The sequence below is a fragment of the Stegostoma tigrinum genome, chromosome 23 (genome assembly GCF_030684315.1).
Source record: "Stegostoma tigrinum isolate sSteTig4 chromosome 23, sSteTig4.hap1, whole genome shotgun sequence".
Classification (NCBI taxonomy): Eukaryota; Metazoa; Chordata; class Chondrichthyes; order Orectolobiformes; family Stegostomatidae; genus Stegostoma; species Stegostoma tigrinum.
Genome location: NC_081376.1, coordinates 43461695 through 43483418, shown reverse-complemented (window position 1 = coordinate 43483418; position 21724 = coordinate 43461695). Strand labels below are relative to the sequence as shown.

The 21724-nt window shown below is 41.5% G+C and overlaps 1 protein-coding gene across 1 annotated transcript in view; it reads right to left on the bottom strand.

Annotated features, from left to right (window-relative positions):
* Positions 1-21357, bottom strand: part of LOC125462444 (WW domain-binding protein 2-like) — a 34508-nt gene extending 13151 nt beyond the window's left edge. The window contains exons 1-5 of the mRNA XM_059653876.1: positions 21299-21357; positions 12579-12687; positions 12343-12481; positions 8464-8556; positions 1769-1927 (exon numbers count right to left, since the gene is read on the bottom strand). Coding sequence (XP_059509859.1) covers positions 1769-1927; positions 8464-8556; positions 12343-12481; positions 12579-12687; positions 21299-21357 — 559 coding nt within the window. The remainder of the gene's footprint in view (positions 1-1768; positions 1928-8463; positions 8557-12342; positions 12482-12578; positions 12688-21298) is intronic.
* Between the last annotated feature and the right edge of the window lie 367 nt (positions 21358-21724).

Genomic DNA, 21724 nt, shown 5'->3' with positions numbered 1-21724 from the left:
GTACATTCCTGAAGCATGTGAGAAGTCAGTCTGTCAATATTAGAGGGTGTCTGCTGTGGAATGGGGATACTTTTGACAAGTAAATTTAAAGACATTTGCCCAATCACTGTATATCAATCGTGCTTTCTCATGTTTCCCATTTGTCTTTGTATCCTTTCCATGCCACTATCCCATCTGCCCCCTTAACTTTCCCTGCAGTAACCCATGTCCCCATGCACCCTCCAAACCCACTCTCCAAATATCCATTGTGCGCAGGATCAATGAACCATTGGGTGCAGGGACCAACGAGCTATTGAACAGTTAGGCAAACCCTTCAGTTACTTCTGAAACTGTAATAATAAGCAGGAAAGCTTGATCTATTCCATTTGAAAAACACTGCTCATTGTACAATCTCATTGAAATGTCAGTCAATCGTAGTCATTCATAGTTTATGTTGGGTTCCACTTCATAATCTTGTGCAAATAAACAAACAGGCATTGAAGAAACTACATCAAAGAACAAACAACTTATTACAAGGTAATAAAGATGCCAACAAAGATCGAACTCCCTCTGCAGCTGTGTAAACATGCTCGACTTAACTGAGCCCATTCATTCATTCGAGTTCAACCAATATTCACGATGAGACCATCTGAGAACTGTAACCAAGGTTTGAAGAGATGGCTAAATGAAGGGTACACGGAGGAATATTGGGAGGGAGGGTTATGCAATGGCAGTTGGGGACAGGGTTTCATGTGGGAGAAGCAAAAATAGAAAATGCTGGAAAACTCAGCAGGTCTGGCAGCATCTGTAGAGAAAAATCAGAGTTAACGTTTCGGTTCAAGTGACCCTTCCTCAGAACCCTTACCTCAAAGCATTAACTCTGATTTGTCTCCACAGCTGCTGCCAGACCTGCTGAGCTTTTCCAACATTTTCTATTTTTGTTTCTGATTTACAGCATCCACAGTTCTTTCGGTCTAATGAAGGAGGGTGGGATATGAGAGCTGGAGGCACTAACAACCAGTATTTGAGGTGGATGACATGCTGGCCTTCAAACTAGACTGCCTTAACAATCAGAGATAACAAGGTGTGGAGCTGGAGGAACACAGCAGGCCAGGCAGCATCAGAGGAGCAGGAAAGCTGTCGTTTCAGTCTCCAGACCCTCCTTCAGACCCCATTTCTGAAGAAGGGTTTAGACCCGAAATGTCAGCTTTCCTGCTCCTCTGCTGCTTGGCCTGCTGTGTTCCTCCAGCTCCACATCTTGTTATCTCAGATTGTCCAGCATCTGCAGTTCCTACTATCTCTACCTTAAAAATCATTTCTTTGTTGCTGCCTTCAGCTTGCTTCAGGATGCAGCAGATCCTACCTTGACTCCTCACATCTCATAAAACTGAAAATACTTTGGGAGAAAGATTGCAAAATTGGGAAGTGGTGCAGCTCTCAGCTCCTGATGCTGAGGGGAAGATCCAAACCCTTCGTGCCAATTGTTTTCTGTAAATTGGCATTTTTGCGTTGCTTTAATTGCACTTCTGGATTGACTCAGTGTGTATTTTTTTCTTGAATTCAGTGCAGGCACTTCTCATTGGCAAACAAAGAGACTGACGATAAATATTGTTATGGAATGCATGCATAATAGAACCAGCTGTCCTGTAAAATAGGAATATGTTTTGAAAAATAAAACTCTCAAATCTTACAATAGTTAATAAAAAATAGTTTTTGCGGGAATGATATTTGTAATGTTATTATTCTACATTCTCATGGTCAAAATCTCAGTTAAGAGAGTTAATATTACCTCTTGGTGGTACTGGTCCAGGAACATAAGTATATTGTTGTTGACTCTGTTCTATAACTGGAGTGGCCGACGAATAAAAAGTGCTGTTTCTTGCTGGTATAATGCTAATTGTTTCATAGACATACACCACAGGTCTGTAAGGTGATTGCCCTCTGAATGCTGGAAGGAAATGTTAAAATTGTAATCAGCAACATGGCTAAATATTGCCTATTATAACATCCCCTGTAAAATGCAGCTTTGATCAATCCTCACTATCCTATGATAGCCGTATGTTTTTCTTTTATAAAACAGTAATTTTAGTATTCTGAAGCATTTTGAGGTAAAATATTGGCACTGCTTTCCCTCTTGCATGGTTTACATGGGGAAGCGATGGTTTAGCGGTACTATCACTGGACTGTTAATCCATCTAATGTTCTGGGGAGCTGGGTTTGAATCCTGCCATGGTGGATGGTGGAATTTGAATTCAATAAATAGCTGGAATTAAGAGTCTAAGGATGACTATGAATCCATTGCTGATTGTCAAGAAGAACACAGCTGATTCATTAATGCCCTTCAGGGAAGGAAACTGCCATCTTTACCCGGCCTGGCCTACATGTGACTCCAGACCCACAGCAAGGTGGTTGACTCTTAGCAATGAGGGATGAGTAATAAATGGTGATCTAGCCAGTGAAGACTTCATCCTGTGAATAAATAAATAATTCTACTTATGTATGTCACAAAAATAAGTTATCTTACAGCCAATGACAGTAAATACTGGCAGTCGGAAAATCTTCTTTTTCACCTTGGCCTTTGCCCTGAGCTGCAACACATAAGGCACATTTCTCTCAGTCCAGCAAATGTTAATCTGGATTGCATCTGCAAGAAAATTTGTTCTTCTTCATGTGAACAGGTGCCCATCCTTACAACAACCCCCCACCTCCACCAACAGGAACAGACAGATGTGACATGAGGGAGGAGTGCTCTGCCAGGCACCTTGTATGGCACCTTGTCAAAGGCCTTCTGGAAATCCAAACAGATCACATCCAGTGGCTCTCCTTTGTCGGACTTGCTCATTTTCTTCTGAAAGATTTCTAACAGATTTGTCAAACATGACCTCCCCTTGACAAAGCCATCCTGACTCAGCCCTATTTCACCATGCACTTCCAACTACTCTGCAATTTCATCCTTCATTGTGGACTCGAAAATCTTACTGAGGTCAGGCTAACCGGCCTATAGTTTCTTGTCCTCTGCTTCCCTCCCTTCTCAAACATTTGCCATTTTCCAGTCTTCTGGGACCCTCCCTGCCTCCAGTGATGCCTGAAAGATCACCAGCAATGTCTCTCCTCAGCTATCTCCTTCAGAACTCTGGAGTGTAATTCATCTGGACCAGGTGATGTAAACGCCTTCAGACCTTCCAGCTATCCCAGCACCTTCTCTGTGTTGACTACTATACTCACCTCTGCTCCTGATTCCCTTAAAGTTCCGCTCTGCTGCTGGTGTCTTACACTTTGAAAACTGTTGCAAGGTACCTATTTAGTCCCTCCACCATTTTTTGCTCTCCAATACTATTTCTCTAGCCTTATTTTCCAGTGGTCCGATGTCCACTATTGTCTGTCCTGTACTTTTCAGATATCTAAAAGAAGTCTTGGAACCTTATTTTATATTACTTGCTAGCCTAGCCTCATATTTCATCTTCTCCCCCATTTTTGTGTCCCCTGCTGGTTTTTAAAGGCTTCCCAGCCCTCTGGCTTCCCTCAGATGCTTCCCTCTCCCCTTCCTTCACCAAAGCATATCCAGGATTAGTGGGATTTCTGTCCGCAAGAAGGGCCCCGAGCTTCTGGTTCCTGGTTACTTCAGAGGACCACCATGTCTCCTGGCCAACATTTCTGCTGCAAGCCCACTGCAGTGCTCCAGTGAGCCTCAGCACAAGCTCAAAGAATGCCATCTCTTTTTCTAATTGGGGACTGTGCAGCCTCTAGTCCTCAACTTCAGGACTCCATCTTTTTATGTTTTCTACCCATCTCACACCCAGTCCTGTTATGACACGGGCTGCTTTCACACTGTTACCAATTCTCATGCACTCCTAGGCCCATTATTACAATACATGGGTTGCTTTCAGCACAGCTCCCCCAGTTTCTCCTTCCCTTAGCTCTTATTATCACTTACTCTGCTTTTCCTCTGCCCTGGCCTGCTATCTATCATCTGTTTGTTTACCTACCCCTTTCTATCTCTCTTTCTCTTTCTTTCTGGTCTCCATCTCCTCCCACCTCACCACCAGAACTCCCACCTCTCCCCACTCCCACCCACAATCCCTACCAACTTCAGCTTCAGAATAAACATCACTCTTTCCTAGCTGCTAACAGTTCTGATAAAGATTCACCAGACTCGAAATGTTAACTCTGCTTTCTTCCCACGGAAGCTGCCAGACCTGCTGAGTTTTGCCAGTGGTTTCTGTTTTTGTTTCATACATTGACATCAAACAGGGTGGCTGTAGAGACGCAAATGCTCAGGGATATACAATGGCACAGAAAAAATATGTTTGTTGCTCTGAAAAACTGAGGAATAGGCTGTTTTCTGTATCACTTGCTAAGCAGGATCCTAGTGGGTCAGGTGCTGGGAAAGACAAGACTTATAGAGATTTAATGAACAAGAAGTTATAGAATCATAGAGCCAAACATCACAGAAATAGACTCAAATTTTCCATGTCAACCATCTTTCCCAAAACTAGCCCCACTTGCCAGCATTTGGCCCATATCCTATTAAACCTTTCCAATTCATGTAACTACTTTGAGGATCCTCTGAAGACTGAATGGAGCGACTTTCAAAGGTCACTAGTAAACTCATCCTGACAAGGAACATCTGAAAATCTGGATGGTCTTTTGAATTTAATCATCAAGGCTATATTTCTGCTAGAAGTATTGTATAAGATAAACGTGTGTCATGAAGAATGCCTTAGTTGTGTTATTTATTGGAGGAATATATTTTATTTTGTTCTGTGCATTAGTTGCCTGCCAAGTAATGTTTCATAATGTTAGTTTGTTTGTTACAGTTTTAGGGAGGTGATAGCCTAGTGGTATTATTGCTAGACTATTAATCCAGAAACTCAGGTGTGAATCCTGCCGCGACAGATGGTGGAATTTAAATTCAATTTTTAAAAAATCTAGAATTAAGAATCTACTGATGACATGAAACTATTGCCAATTGTTGGAAAAACCCATCTGGTTCAGAGACATCCTGATCTGGTCTGGCCTACATGTGACAACAGGCACATAGCAATATGTTTGATTCTCAATTGCGCCCTCTGACATGGCCCAGCAAGCCATTCAGTTGTACCAATTGCCTCAAAGTCTCAAAGAAATGGAACCAGATGGATCATCTGGATTGACCTAGGCACCGGAAATGTCAATGGCAGAAACAGCCCTGTCGACCCTGCAAAGTGCTCTTCACAATCTGGGGGCCAGTGTCACAAGTGAGAGAGCCATCTCCCAGACTAGTCAAACAACAGCCTGACATAGTCATATCCATAGAATCATACCTTATAGACAATGTCCCAGACACCACCATCACCAACCCTGGATATGTCTTGTCCCACTGGCAGGACAGACCTAGCAGAGGTGGTGGCACCATGGCATACAGTCAAGAGGGCATCCTCAACATTGACTCTGTACTCCATGAAGTCTCATGGCTGCATGTTGAACATGGGCAAGTAAACCTCTTGCTGATTACCACATACTGTCCTCCCTCAGCTGGTGAATCAGTACTCCCCAGTATTGAACTACACTGAGGAGAAGCTCTGAGGATGGCAAGGGGACAAAATGTACTCTGGGTGGGGGATTTTAATGTCCACTACCAAGAGCGGCTCGGCAGCAGTACTACTGATTGAGCTGGTCGGATCATAAAGGATTTAACAGCTAGACCAGGTCTGCAGCAGGTAGCAAGGGAACCAACAAAAGGGAAAAACATAGTTGGCCTCATGCTTCCCAATCTGCTGACTGCAGAGTGTCTGTCTGTGACAATATCAGTAAGAATTACCAATGCACAGTCCTCGAGGAGACAAAGCCTCACCTTCACATTAAGAACAACCTCCATCATGCTGTGTGGCACTATCACTATGCTAAATGGGACAGACTTCACACAGATCCAGCAACTCAAGACTGGGCATCCGTGAGGTGCTGTGGGCCATCAACAGCCGCAGAATTGTATTCCAGCACAATCTGTTTCCTCATGGCCCAACATATCCCCCACTCAACCATTACCATCAAGCCAAGGGATCAACCCTACTTCAATGGAGAGTACAGGAGGGCATGCCAGGAGTAGCCCCAGGCATACTTGAAGGTGTCAATCTGGCAAAACCATCAAACAGGACTACTTGTACGCCAAACAGCAAAAGCAGCAAATGATAGACAGAGCTAAGGGATCCCACAATGGATCAGATCTAAGCTCTGCAGACCTGCCACATCCAGTCATGAATAGTGCTGGACAATTAAACAACTCACTGGAGGAGGAGGCTCCACAAATATCCCCATCCTCAATGATGGAAGAGCCCAGCACATCAGTGCAAAAGATAAAGCTGAAGCATTCGCAGCAATCTTCAGCCAGAAGTGTAGAGTGGATGATCCATCTCTGCCTCCTGCAGTGGTTCCCAGCATTATAGATACCAGTCTTCAGGCAATTTGCTTCATTCCACATGATATTAAGAAATAGTTGGAGACACTGGATACAGCAAAGGCCCTGACAACATTCGGGCAATAGTACTGAAGATTTGTGCTCCAGAACTTGTTACTGCCCTAGCCAAGCTCCTCCAGTCCTGTTACAACACTGGCATCTACTCAACAATGTGGAAAATTGCTCAAGTATGCCCTATACATGAAAAGCAGGAAAGATCCAACCCTGCTAACTACTGCCCCATTCATCTACTGTCAATCTTCAGTAAAGTGATGGAAAGTGTCATCAATAGTGTTAGTAAACAGCACCTGCTCAACAATAACCTGCTCAGTGTTGCCCAGTTTGGGTTTCACCTGGGCCACTCAGCTCCTGAGCATTCGTTCAAACATCGACAAATGAGCTGAATTTCAGAGGTGAGGTGAAAATGACAGCCCTTGACATCAAGACAGCATTTGACTGAGTGTGGCATCAAGGACCCTGGCGAAACTGGAATCAGTGGGTATCTGGGGGCAAAATCTCTGCTGGTTGGAATCTTCCCGGCACATAGGAAAATGATTGTGGCTGTTGGAGGTCTGTCATTTTCAGCTCCAGGACATTTCAACGGGAGTTCCTCAGTGTAGTGTCCTCAGCCGCTGCTTCACCAATGATTCCCTCCAACATAAGGTCAGAAATGAGAATGTTCTCCAATGATTGCGCACTGTTCAACACCATTCATGACTCCTCAGGTACTGAAGCAGTCCATGTTCAAATGCAACAAGATCTGGACAATATCAAAGCTTGGGCTGACAAGTGGCAAGTGGCATTTGCACCACACAAATGCCAGGCTATGACCATCATCAATAAGATACAATCTAACTACCACCCCTTGATATTCAATGGTGTTATCATCACTGAATTCCTCACTATCAACATCCTGAGGGTTATCATTGACCAGAAACTCAACTGGTTTCACCACATAAACACAATGGCTACAAGAGCAGGTCAGAAGCTAGGAATGCTGTGGCAAGTAACTCACCTCTTGACTCATCAAAGTCTGTCCTTCACCTACAAGGCACAAGTCAGGAGTGTGATGGAATTCTCCCCACTTGCCTGGATGGGTGCAGATCCAACAGCATTCAAGAAATTTGGCACCATCCCCGACAAAGCAGCTCCATCCACAAGGCACCACATCCACAAACATCCACTCCTTCCAACACTGATGCTCAGTATGTATGATCTACAAGATGCACTACAGAAATCCACCAAAGAATTGTGGACAGCACTTTCCAAACCCTTGACCATTTCCATCATATACTTGGGAACAGCACTGTCTGCAAGTTTCCCTCGAAGCCACTCACCACCCTGGCTTGGAAATACATCACCATTCCTTCACTGTAATTGAGTCAAAATCCTGGTAATCCCTCTCTAAGGGCATTGTGAGTCAACCCAGAGCAGGTAGACTTCAGGAGGTACAAGAAGCCAGCTCACCCCCACCTTCTCAAGGGCAACTAGGGACAGGCAATAAATGCTGGCTCAGCCAGTGATGCTCACTTCCCATAAATGAATAAAAAAAATTCTTAAAACAAGAAAACTTGTCCTTCTGTTCTTTCTATTGGTCACTGAAGAATGTGTTATTTTTAAGAAGTTATGGGGAATTGGAACAAATTTAACTGTGAGCTTCAACCTTTTCTAGCAGATACAAACTCTATCATACATAATGCATTCGAATTTCATATTATTTGTACTTGAAAACAACAGAACAATGAAGTATGATTGACTGAATCAGAATTTAAAAAGGTTATACACTGGATTATCTATTCAGTATTAGAGTGGAGCCCTGAGCCTCATTCAGAAATCATGCTGTAGTTTTTAGATGTATTAATTTGGGGTCATTTCAGGCTGAGTTCCATCAGATTTTCTTAACTGTAAACTGCTGTTCACATAACTTGCAGCTAAATTTTCCATTTCTTTCTGTTTCACACAAGCTAATTCTGGGGATTTGGGGCCGTGGTTGAGCAAAGACATTCTGTGGAATATCCTTAAAAGTTCTCATTAACTTTCCCGTCACTTACCGTTAGAGGCAACATCTAGCATTGCCTTTCCAAAGTCGATTGCTCCTCCGGAATTGAATGACAGTTTGAAAGTTGCTGTTCCTTCCCAGCCACCTGGTTCAGAACACAAATACTGTGACAAATGCAAACACTTTATCAAATACGCTTTCCTTTCCAGTCAGTACATTCTTGGTGGCTGTTACTTATCTAAAGTGTTTGTATTTGCAGTTGTTGGTGCTTTGCTTAGTCAGTTTACACTTAAACCAAAATTCAGGTCATTAAATAATGAAATATTTTTAAAATTAGTTGGCTGTTGGAGGTTCTGAAAATTCATCAACCTGTGTCTCATAGTCGTCTCCTGGAATAACTCCTGGCCCATGAATAACCTACTCTGTGAAAGCCACTCAAATATTACTTGTAAATATTAACAAATACAAAGTGCACTTTCTTTTGCTACAAGCAATGAACCAAAAAGTAATTTTGATTTCGATTGAGATATCCCAATAAAAGAAATAGCTCCTTCCTAAAAAAAATGAGTAAGTGACATGCCATGTTGACAGGAGAGGATTAATGTTAAGGTTCAAAAGAATGAAAGAGAAAACAACAGTAATAACTTATGCGGCCTCTTTTAGGAAATAAAATATCTCAAAGGACTGGACAAGAGCATTATTATTCAATATATGACACTGAGCCATCTGATGTGCAGGCCAGGTAGATTGGCCATGTGAAATGGAGGATTACAGGGATAGGGTCGGGGTTGGATCTCGATGGGATGCGTTTCGGAGGGTTGAACTGGATTCAATGGAGCAAATGGCATGCTTCAACACTGTAGAGATTCTATGATTCTATGATTTAAGAAACTTATGTTCTATGCACCCACATCTGTAAATGGGTAAGAACCAGAGGCACAAATTTAAAGTGATTCGGAAAAGCAAATGTGAAAAAAGGTATAACAAGGTGTGGAGTTGGATGAACACAGAAGGCCAAGCAGCATCAGAGGAGCAGGAAAGCTGACATTTCAGGCCTAGGCATGAAAAAAACTTTTATCACACAGTGAGCAGTTGGGGTGTAACTTGATCTTCGAGTGAGTTATCTTATCAATGCATTGCCGACTCAAATCATAGAATCATAGAGCCAGAGAGGTTTACAGCACAGAATTCAGACCAACTGAATCTGCAGTGGTCAAAAAGAATAACTATTCAATCCCATTTTCCAGCTCCTGGCCCACTGCCTTGTATGCCTTGGCATCACAAGTGCTCATCTCAGTAATTCTTCAATGTTACGTAGAGTTCTGTCTGCACTTCCTTTACAGGCAGTGAGTTCCAGATTCCCACCTTCTCTGGGAGAAAGAATTTTTCCTCACATCCCCTCTAAAGCTCCTGCCCTTCATCTTATTTTTCTCAATGTATGCCCCCCACACCCGTCATTGTTCCCGCTACCAAAAGGGAATGACCATTTCTGTACACCGTCTTTAAGCCCCTCATAATTGCATATGCCTCAGTTATCTCTTTTCTCAGTCTTCTCTGCTCCAAAGAGCTCGCCATGCAATCTCTTTTCATAGCATCCTGTTCAATCTCCTCTGCATCCTTCCCAGTGCAAACACTTGCCCCCTGTAATGTGGATTCCAGAACTGCAGATGGTGCATTAGCAATGACCAACCCAATGTCTATACCATTCCAGCATTATCTCCCTGTTCTTCAATTCTATGGCCCAGCTAAAGCATTTACAACGTTACTTTTTTTTCCCTTTTTGATTGATAATAAATAAAAAGAGGCATACTCCCCAAACTGCAGGGAACTGTTATCACCCAAGCTTTTATTTAAATTTAGGAAAGGAAAGCCAACTCTGACCTTCAGGAATCAATTGGCACCAAGATTTTGTTTAGCTGGAAGAGGAACAATGGCTGGACAGGGCCCTCCCTGCCAATGACAAGATGAAGTGACATCTGCATTTGCTGTAAATAAAAACCTATTCACTAATCACTTACAAACTGTGCTTTCAGAATCCCAACTATCTAGCTCTTGCCCCCCCGCTCCCTCATTTATCTCAACAGCAGCAACACACAACGTTCTCTTCAGTTCCTGATTTGCTCAAATGCAACCTCATCCCTCCACTGATTCCCTTGTCCCCAATAAAGCCCTCAATGTCCCTCAGCCTGGAGATTTGCACTCTCCAGAGTAGACCCCATCATTCACTTCCTTAAGTCCAAGAGACACATCCCCAAAATGATGTGGCAGGCAACTGCCAGATCTGGCTGGGCAGAATATGATCAGATCCTGTACTCGTCTGCTAAAACTGCGCTCTATTCCAGTAGTATCCCTCCCAACCCCATCTGCTTTTCTCCAATACAATTTGCTCCAGTCACCAGTCTTCTTCATTGTGACCTCCAGATGTGTGTGACATCTCAGTGACTTGTTTGTCACTAAGATCAAGCGACAACATGATCAGCTGATTTCTGAGGATTAGCCTTTCAACTTGAAACGTTAACTCTGATTTCTCTCTATTGACGCTGCCTGACCTGTTGAGCTTTTGCAGCAATTTCCATTTTTGTTCCTCAATATGTTCAGTTGCCTGTGCTGCATCATTGGCCCACCAAGCTAAATGTTCTCTAAAGCTCACCCTACCCCAGTCTTCAACTCTCATCTGTCTCACATTTCTCTCCTATCTCCCCTGTTCAGCTGATCATCCAATTTACCTCCTGGTCTCCATTCTGGCTGATACTATTAATGGTTCTGTCTCTTCAATTGTTACCCCTCCTGCAAATCTGCCATATTCACCTCTGTCCTAAAAGAAAACCCTGAACCTTGCTGTCCTTGCACATAATCATTCCATCTCCAATCTCCCTTTATTCTGGAAAGGTCTTGAACATGTTGTTACTTACTGAATCCATTCCCCTCCTTCTTGGCATTCCGTATTTGAATCCCTCCAATGAGGCTCACCCCTGCCACTCTCATCAAATTCACAAATGACATCGCATTTATCAGGTTGAAGCAAGAGTCAGGATTTTAAAATTGTAGGAAGAAGGAAACTGACAAAAGTATAGAATCATAACAGAGCATTATTAACAACAGGCAACTGAGAGATGCAGGTGAAGAAGGTGGAAGAGCGGAGAGCAGGCTAGGAGCAATAAGAGGGGACCATGGGCTATTGTAGCATTGACTATATAGGATTCAAGTGAAGATATGGTGCTAATTAGAAGAACGAGCATGGTGGGATGTTAGTAATTTTAAGATAAAAGAGCAAACACAAACATTTTTCATACCCTGCTCCCTCTTTACATTTGGGAATGCCATTCATATTTTGGGAAAACATGGGTTTTTATGGAACATCAACAGGGAAAAACAAAACTTTAGGCAAAGAAAAATAAATCAGGATTTTCTTAGAAAAGCCACAACATTATATTTCACAAGGGGTGTAAGCATTTTCATGCTGGGAAGATGGTTCACATCACTTATGAGGTAGAAGCTTAAAATAAATGTTAAGTTTGCTTTACCATGTGGAACAGGATATTTTAAAAGGGACAAACACAAGAAATTGGATTATAACTTACCAGCGTGTAATTATAAAATGCAGAACCATGTAAAATGAGACCTGGTGCTGGAGCTTGGAAAATGCTGATGCTTTACTGGTACATCTGACTTTGGCTGTGCTTTCAATGGAGAAGTAACTTGGTTCTGCTTCCAACAGACTAATATGTTACATTTCTAAAGGATTAATATGGAAGTTTTATTGAACTTAGCCTGCTGCTAAAAGTTCTCTTTATCTGGTAATTGTGCCCCTTGATTAAGCACAATTTTTGAAAAACATTCATAGCTTCCTGAATCATCTAGAATTACCTATTCGTGCATTGAACATTTTAACACGTTATTTTTCATGCATGACAATTGCTTTGTCGCTTACCTCCAGGCTGAGCATGAATTTTACCCTTGATGCAATTGGATACCAAGAAGCCCTGATCGACAGAGCAGTCTTCAATGTAATGAAAAGGCATTGAGAAAGACTTCATTGGCTTGGACTGATCCTTTGGTATGAATATCACCTGATGAATAAGCAGCCATTTAGAGTGAAGGTAATTTCAAATAAATCAATTTCTTTGCTGTAATTGCATCCTGTAATTTGTTTTAATAAAAACCTACCCTCTTCTGTGTGAGGAAAACCTTTCCTTTCTTCTTGCCTTTAAAGGCTTCAGGCATTGTCTTCATGTCTTGCAATGTCAACTGAACATTGCCATAACGCAGCAGAACTCTGATAATGATTAAGACATTGGGTTACAGCGAAAATTCAAACAGGTTCAGATGAGATTTATATTTTTACATGTTCAATGCTATAATGTTATATGACAATAGATAAAAGTGTTAATAAGCAAGAGAAAATATGAATGCTCATTGTGCAGTAACTTAACAAGTTTTGTTATACAGCACCTTCCAAACCCACAAGTACCTCCATCCAGAAGGACAAGGCAGAAGATACATGGGAACATCACCACCCTCATGTTCCCCTCCAAGCCACTCACCAACCTGACTTGGAAATATACAGCTGACTTTACTCTGTGCTGAGGTCAAAGTGCAGGTTACTCACGTCCGAACAGTGTTTTGGGTTCACTTACACCCACAGGACTACAGTGGTTAAAGAAGGCAGCGCAGTAGATATGGGAAATAAATACTGGCTGATAAATGAATTGGAAAATGTATTTAAATAAAACCTCAATGTAAATATCTCCAATGTGATTATTCTTTTCAAATATTCATCATGGTTTTCTTTTTAAGTGTCGCTAATCTGTTTGAAGGCAGATCTTTGGCTCATTGCCTGCAGATGTTTCTTCCTCAGGTTTTTTTTGGCAGTGGTTTGTAGTAGCATCTTTCCTTCAGGAGGCAGGTCCCTAGTCTAGCTGGGTTGGAATGGAAATTAAAGCTGTGTGGCTAGTTTTAGTCTGAGCGAAACGCACAGCCATCTAGTCCATGGAGTTAACTCACCACCAACACCCCAGCTTTTGTTCATTATTTCAAATTAAAATGAAGTGTGCAAACTGGTTGCCTTCCAATAGTGACCGCAACTGAAGTATTTCATTGGCTGTAATCAACACAGAGAACCTCAGGACTTTTGAAAAAAAAATTACTGAAGATCTGCATTGTCAGGAAGCTCATTGTGGAAAACGAAGACTTTGATTAGCTAATCTGTTACTTCAGTTTTCTATAGGATCATAGAATCTTACTGTATAGAAACAAACCCTTTGGTCCAACTTGTATATGCTGACCAGACATCCCAATCTGACCTAGTCCCATTTGCCAGCATTTGGCCCATATCTCTCTAAACCCTTCCTATTCATATACCCATCCAGAAGCCTTTTAAATGTTGTAATTGTACCAGCCTCCACCACTTCCTCTGGCAGCTCATTCCATACATGCACCACCCTCTGCATGAAAACGTTGCCCCTTAGGTCCCTTTTAAATCTTTCCCGTCTCACCTTAAAGCTATGCCCTCTAGCTTTGGACTCCACCACCCTCAGCTATTCACCTTATCCATGCCCCTCACAAATTTTAAATTTTATAAAGGCACTCCTCAGCCTACGATACTCCAGGGAATATAGTCTCAGCCTATCCAGCCTCTTCCTATAACTCAAGCCTTCCGTGGAGTGAAGGTCACTTCCTCAAGAAGACTGAATGTTGCTCTCTCAAGAAAGAAAGATGGCTGGTAGTGAGTTTAACCTGAGGGTCTGTACACCACATGCGTGAGGTGCAGTTACTTCAGCAAGTGAAGCCAGTCTGATCACTCTGTGTCCCAAATCAGCTATGCAGCCAATTGAACTAATTTACACCCTGGCCGATCACATTGCCACAGCTCAACATCAAGGCATCCCATTTGATTGGACATTGACAAGCCAACATCTCCAAAACACCAGAGGAAAAGTCATGACGAGAGTGAATCTTGTCTGGAAACTGATGGGTGGCAGTGAACTCTAAATGACTCCACTTGCCCCAGTTTACCAAATGTCAGGGTACCCCTACTCAACTTGGCACAGTATCTACCACACTAGCACAGTAGATATCCACTTGCAGGAAGTCATATAACTGAGACAAACACAGCCAAAAGTGGCTTTCTGTGCCTACATGTATTGAACCTCCCAAGGTCTGCAGGAAATTACTCTCCTCAAAGAGCACCCCCATTGGCTGGCAGCTAACAAAACACTCACATTGTCACAGGCTTTCACGAACAAACTCCACATAGCATCCGAAGTTGCTTAGTCCACTCTGGTACAAACATTGCTCTCTACAAACTGACAAAGAACCTGCTTCCTGATGGGGCTACCCCTGGACAGTTGCATGCATCACCCACCACATTCTGGTGACTAATCCAACTGGTGAAGACTCAAGTTTCAACTTCCCACTGGAACATCTGGAAAAACCTAAAGTGCTCAAGGATGGGCCGGGACGATGTGTTCCTTAAGTGAAACCAAAACAGTTTGGTTTATGATGTGGTCACCCCTGCCAGACATTCTCTCTGTAAAGCAGATTAAATACAGGGATTCTGCTTACTTGAAGATCTCTGGTGTCTTTATTTGCAGCTAAAAAAGTATCGGCAGAAGAGAATCTCTAGACATTATTTGCCTAGGGTGTTACAACGCAGAATGATTCTGACCTATTGTCATGTGTTGACATCCAGGTACTTGGTTCACCTGCATTTTACACAGACATTACTCTTAGTGATATAGTCATCTTCATCTTCCTGTCCAAAGATTGATCTTTTGTGTCACCGGTGGAAACATATAGATCACTGGATAATGACAAAAATTAGTTATGCACAGGTAGAGATTATAAAATGTATGAGCTTTGAAGTCTAAGAATCCAAAAATCAATTCAGTGGTTTGATAACTCTAAGGTCTTGCCGTGGTATAATCTTCTGGAAATACAGATTTAACTCTTAGTTGTTCTTGATTCACACACATGTTGCCAGTATGTTGGCTGTCGTGGTACTCTGTCATATTCTAGTCATCTAGGTGTGTTCTTTCATGTTGGAGACGCACAATCAGCATTTTATGCATTTCCTTCAGCTAGCTTCCATTCCTCTCCAACATTGTTTTATTGGATGTTGTGACATCACAAGACCCAGGATTACTGCATATTTGCAGGTAATTATGTCATTACTGTGGGCTGTGTGACTTGACTTTTTATCCTAGGTTCTTAATGGGATATTACTCTTAAAGCAAGATTCAATTCTTATTCAACACGTGGTTCAAACAAATTTAATAAACTGCCACGTGAATTGTAGTGAAACAATATTAATGCATTATAAGCTTTAGAAAACAAGGTTCAGTTTCAACTCATTTAATCATTAGAAAAATAGGACACTGATACCTAAGTCTTTGGACATTTATTATCTTTTAATGACTTCCTATGACTTGTAATAGTGGAGCTAGAAGCCCAATGAAGCTTAATCCCATACAATTGTAGAGATTTTACTGTTAATGAACTTATAGTGGTGAGATGCTCGTTTAGCTTTTGATATGTTTCTGAAATGGTGTACTCAACAGAAACAGAGGGTTATACTATCATATATACCTGCCAACACAACTTTATTTTTAATTAATTTTCTTTGAAGCAATAAAAATTATACATAAATGCAAATAGTTGTGACTCCCATAGGCTTCTATCACAGTTGTTGATTACTTCTCAAATTTAGCCATGCTTTTCCAAACAAGTCAGTCTCTCTGCTGAGAAATCATTTCTAAATCGAAAGAAAGGCTTTGGCAGAAAATGCGATAATATTCAAAAGCCTTGTACATTAGATCATTTCTAATGTACCTGTTCAGAGATGTGGGCACACACCATTGGAGTTGATAAGATTTGAATCTCGGCCTATCTGACTCAGGCAGAGATACCACCATTGTGGCTCAAGAGCACCCAAGCCTGCTGCTTTTTTAAAATTTTACAAGACTTGTAATTTAATGTTTTTATCTTCAGCAGGATCAGGTGATTCCTGGTTTCCCTTCTATTTAACTCTGCGGACAAAAGGAATATTTCTCCCAGCAATTAATGTAGGATAGGTTAGGGGCTTTTCTGGTCTAGTCTTATGGCCATTTGCCAAGGCAAAGATAGACCCTCTTCCACAAAATTGGGTTGTTTTCCTGTGTTAAATGTGCTATATCAAAAATGTCATTGCTCTGAACAAGAGATGGGAATCCAGCACTTAGTGATCAGTGGTTTCTAATCCTAGTAAATAATCACTAATCTTCAAACCTAATATGACAGCAGGCACTAATGAGGAGTCATCTAGATTCGAAATGTTAGCTTGCTTTCTCTCCATGGATGCTGCCTGACTTGTGATCTCCAGCAATTTTTGTTCTCACTAACCACCAAAGATTAACTTTTCCACCTGAATCCTCAGGACAACTCTAATATTGAACTCTGATTCTATCAAGTGGTTAATTCTAATCTTTTGACAGCACCTTCCAGTGCCCAGAGGGGTGGCATGGGGTCATCACCATGTGCAAGTCCTTCTCCAAGCTACACAATATTCTGACTTGGAAACATACTGTCATTCTTTCTCTGCTGTTGGGTCAAAATCCTGCAATCCTCCTTCTCACAGCACTGGGAGTGACCCTACTCCCCAAGGACTGCAATGGGTCAAGAAGATACTAGCCACTCAATTGTCCATGAAATTTAAGAATGAGCAATAAATGCTGGCGAAGCCAGCAATGCTCACATCTTGTGACCAAATTTTAAGAAAATATCAATGTCTGGTCGTAAACCTAGCCATTAATCTGAACGCTGAGTTGGCAGAGACAGTCACATGATCCATGGCTAGCTGTAAATTCGTTGTGATATGGTCGATGGTGCAGCTTGGTTAAGTTGTCAATGGTCATGTCACTTTTAACTCTCCCCAACTCATTCGTTCTGAAACAAGTTGTTCTATTCTTAATTCTGTCCACTTAATATTAGTTTATTATGCACAATGTGGGGACATGATGGCCCAGTGGTATTATCATTGGACTGTTAATCTAGAGACCCAGATAATGTTCTGGGGAACAGGTTCAAATCCCGCCACGGCAGATGGTGGAATTTGAATTCAATAAAAAATCTCTGGAATTAAGAATTTAATGATGACTGTGAATCCATTGTCAATTGTTGGTAAAACCCATCTGGTTCACTAATGCCCTTGAGGGAAGGAAACTGCCATCTCTACCTGGTCTGGCTGACATGTGACTCCAGACCCACAACCATATGGTTGACTCTGAACTACCCTCTGGGCAATTAGGGATGGGCAATAAATGCTGCCAAGCCAGAGATGCCCATGTCCAGTTAATGATACAGAAAAAAAAAACTGAGGGTCAACCATGGGGCCTTCATGTAGCTTGGCTGATACCTGAGAAGCTATCGGGGAAAACCTTTGAATAAGAGCGTTACCGATAATTAACTGTGGAGTTAGCAATTGAAAAGAATGGAACTTAACCTCACTGTCAAATGTATCATGAAATACAATTTGGAGAGTAAACAAGGATTTCAGTAAATTACTCATCCAGGAGTAAGCCTCACTGAGCTGAACCAGGACAATTTTCTCTTCTCAAGCCTTTTTCGAACATGGAAACATACAGGATAAAAGCAGGTGTAGGCCATTCAACCCCTTGAGCCTGCTCCATCAGTCAATACGATCATGGCTGATCGTTGAGCTCAATACCCTAATCCTGCCCTCCCCCTCATTTCCCTCAAGACACAAGTGCTATATCTACCTCCTTCTTGAAAACACATAATAGTTTGACTTTGCAAGATCGGCACTGTTTAGAATAATGCTTTGTACATAGTGTGCTGTCTGGCTTGCCATAACCACATGACCTCTACCACTGCTGAAAATTGCTTTCACTTCAGTTTGTGACGGCCATTAAAAGTGCATTTTACATCAGACAGGCAATTTGAGAACTTAAAAAAATTATTACACTTCTTGTGATGGGAGGTTGTGAGATCATTGCTGAAGTATAATACAACAATGACAGAAACCATGGCGATAACGTCCTGACATCATCTATTTGGATCTACACTAGCTATTTTGGTGATGTCATTGATGCAAGTGTAAAGTAGAGCATCTAGAAATTTCTAATCAACTTGTCTAGATATGTCATTGCACACCTTTGAAGCAGTTGAGACATGTACATGGGGCCTTATAGCACAGAGGTAGGGACATTAACACTGCACTCTAAGAGCCGTCACTGAGTAGACTGCCCAGGCTTAGAGAATGAGATTAATAATATTTAACTGAATTCCTGGTTGATCAGGTTTAGAAACCAGAGGCATGTAAAAGATCTTCCGAAGAGTTGATTAAATGATCAGAGAGCTGCTGTTAAGGGAATGAAGCAAAATATGGTGTCCCCGTTGGTGGAAGAATCAAGGGTCAGATGTCACATGTTTCAAACGGTTGGCAAAAGAATCAAAGGTGATAGAAGGGAAAGCTGCTTTATACAGTGAGCAGTTACAAAGCGGAAAGCACTGCTTGATTGAATTGAATCGATCGCGGCTTTCATAAGAGAATTGGAGGCACACCTGGAGAGACAAAAATTGTAGGGTTGCAGGGAAAGAGCAGAGGAGTGGTACCAGCTGAATTGACCTTGTAGAGAGCTGGAAAAGATGTAGTGGGATGAGTAGTGTCTATTGAACAGTAATAATTCTAAGATCTATATTCCCCAATTGTTGTGCATTAGTTGGATTTGAACTGGAACGTAACACGGATGCGGTATGTTTAAATGGATTTCCTGCATTGCATGCCAATTTAGACACTTCGGAGTTGTTGAATATTATTTGTTTCCATTTACGAAAAGAAAGCAACATCTATGAACTGGATAAAGTTTCCTCTAAAAAAAATTGTAATCATTTGTTGTATTACAGCTGGTAATTAGGGAAGATCATAGAATGTGACAACTTATCAAAAAAGGAGCCGAAGCAAAAATAGTGACATTATGCTTCAATAGAACAGGTTGCTAATGAGATCACATCTGGAGAACTGTGTACAATATTGGTCATCTTATTTAAGGAATGTAAATGTATTGTAAGCAGTTTAGAGAAGGTTTACTAGACTAGAACCTGGATTGTATGGACTGTCTTATGAGGAAAGTTGGACAGGCTAGGGTAGTATCCTCTGGAGTTTGGAAGAATAAGAGACTTGATCGAAACATATAAAATCCGAGGGGTCCCGACAGGGTAGAGGTAAAGAAGATATTTCCTGTTATGAGAGAAATCAGGAGTTGACTATTTAAAACAGAGAGGAGGGGTTTTTTTAATCTCTCACAGAGCCATGAGTCTTTGGAACTCACTCCTTGTAACAGTGATAAAAGAAGATTCTTTAAGTATTTTTGGGGCAGAGATGGAAGGATTTGTGGTAAACAAGGAGGTGAGAGGTTTTCAATGGCAGTTAGCAGGGGCATGGACTTGTGGTTACAACCAGATCAGCTGTGATAGTATTGAAAGGCAGAGCAGTGTTGAGGGCTGAATGGCCGATGTCTGCTCCTTGTTCAGTATGTTCTGCCTGTTAATCATAGGAGTCAGAAGAAAAGGTAGTCCTAGGGAGTGTGATGTGTTTCCCTGGTGATCAGGGCTTAGATTTCATAAACACTAGGATTGTTAGAACAGAAACTGGAACTTGTAAAAGCTTGTCTGCTCACCAGGAAAAAGTAATCTTAACCGGCGTGACACTTGTTCATCCTTGTAGTGAATAAGCACATGCCCTTTGTGATATTAATGTATTTCAACATCATATAACAAAGTGATGAGTCACAAGCACAAATCCGACCCCATCCCTGAGTGTTTCACTCTACTCCATCTGTGGAAAGTGCCAAAAATCAATCAAAATGATGAGTGTCCCCAGACCACAGGCTGTTCGAGCTCAGTTAATACATGGAGCAGATCATATGAGATCTTACCGCAGGAGACAGAGATGCTTCTATAATTACACAGCTCCTTTTACTGGAGCTTCATTGGAATTCTGGATGAGGTCCACGTTGGTGACAATGAAAGTGGTGGTTTTATTTGTTCATGTGATGTGACCAGTGCTGACAAAGATGCTTGGTAATAGAAGTGATGGCTTTCTGTTAGACCTATCATAGCCCTGAGGCAGTGTTGTTACAACACATGTTCGGGTTGGGTGAGTGTGGGTACATCTTGAATGTATTTTTGCATACAAGATTTTTCAGTTGGCTTTATTAAAAATAGAAATGACCAATCTTAATCAGCATTTTAAAGGCAGAGATACATGGATTCTTGACTGACAAGAGACTTAAAGGTATTGGAGGTGAGCAGCAAAGTAGAGATGAGGCCATAAATACATCAGCCATGGTCTTATTAGATACCTGAGCAAGTTCAAGGCCCTGAATGGCTAACCCCTAAACTCTGTGTTCCTATTTTTGTCTTTACAAACTTATTGAATAACAATTTGACAGAAGTTACAGGAAAGTACAATGGTAAAAGAAAAAGCAACAACATTCTTAGAGATCTGAAAGAAGGCTGCTTTTTGTTATTTTTAGTGTGATGAATATGGATTACTGATTATTGGTCCTTGGAGGTGCGCACAGACAAATTCATTTGGAATTTAAATGATATGTTATTCCAATTCTTTGCCTAATAAACATCCCAATATATCCCACGCTATTGTAGAAAGCCAACACTTCAATTATTCATATTCTAGAAACTTGTGATCTGTCCTGTTATGCTTGATACTACATTCAGGCTATGCAGGTTTTAACATTATATCTTTCTGGTTCAAATACATATTAATGTTACTACATGATGCAACAGTGAGCCATTTAATTTCCTATACATTAGCACATTTTGTGAATATTAATCATTTCTTTTGCATCATCTTGATATATTGTCTCTACCTTTCTGGATCTTGTAGAGTTGGCACTCCTTTCTGTGACTCCACTGTATTCAGTGCCATTCTCTCTCTCAATTTGTCTCTATGCCCCTCACATCTCTGCTGATGTGAAAACGTTCCCCGTTCTGCCTCTTCTTTTCTCTTACTCTTGTCTTATCCTCCCCTTTTCAAGTCTTTCTCTTTCCCCTCCCTCCTCTTTTGTTTAAACTCCTGCTCCCCTGCTTTGTCTTTCTCTCGTCTCACTCTTTATCTCTTCCTCATTTCCCCCCTCCTTTTATGACCCACCCTCACAGTCTCTCTTGCCTCTTTGTCTTCTTTTTCTCTCATATAACATACTGACATGTCATAATCATCGACAAACTGATATGTCACCAGCCATGGGTTTAAATGCAGGGTTTATAAAGGCAAGGACAGATGCCAATTTCAAAAT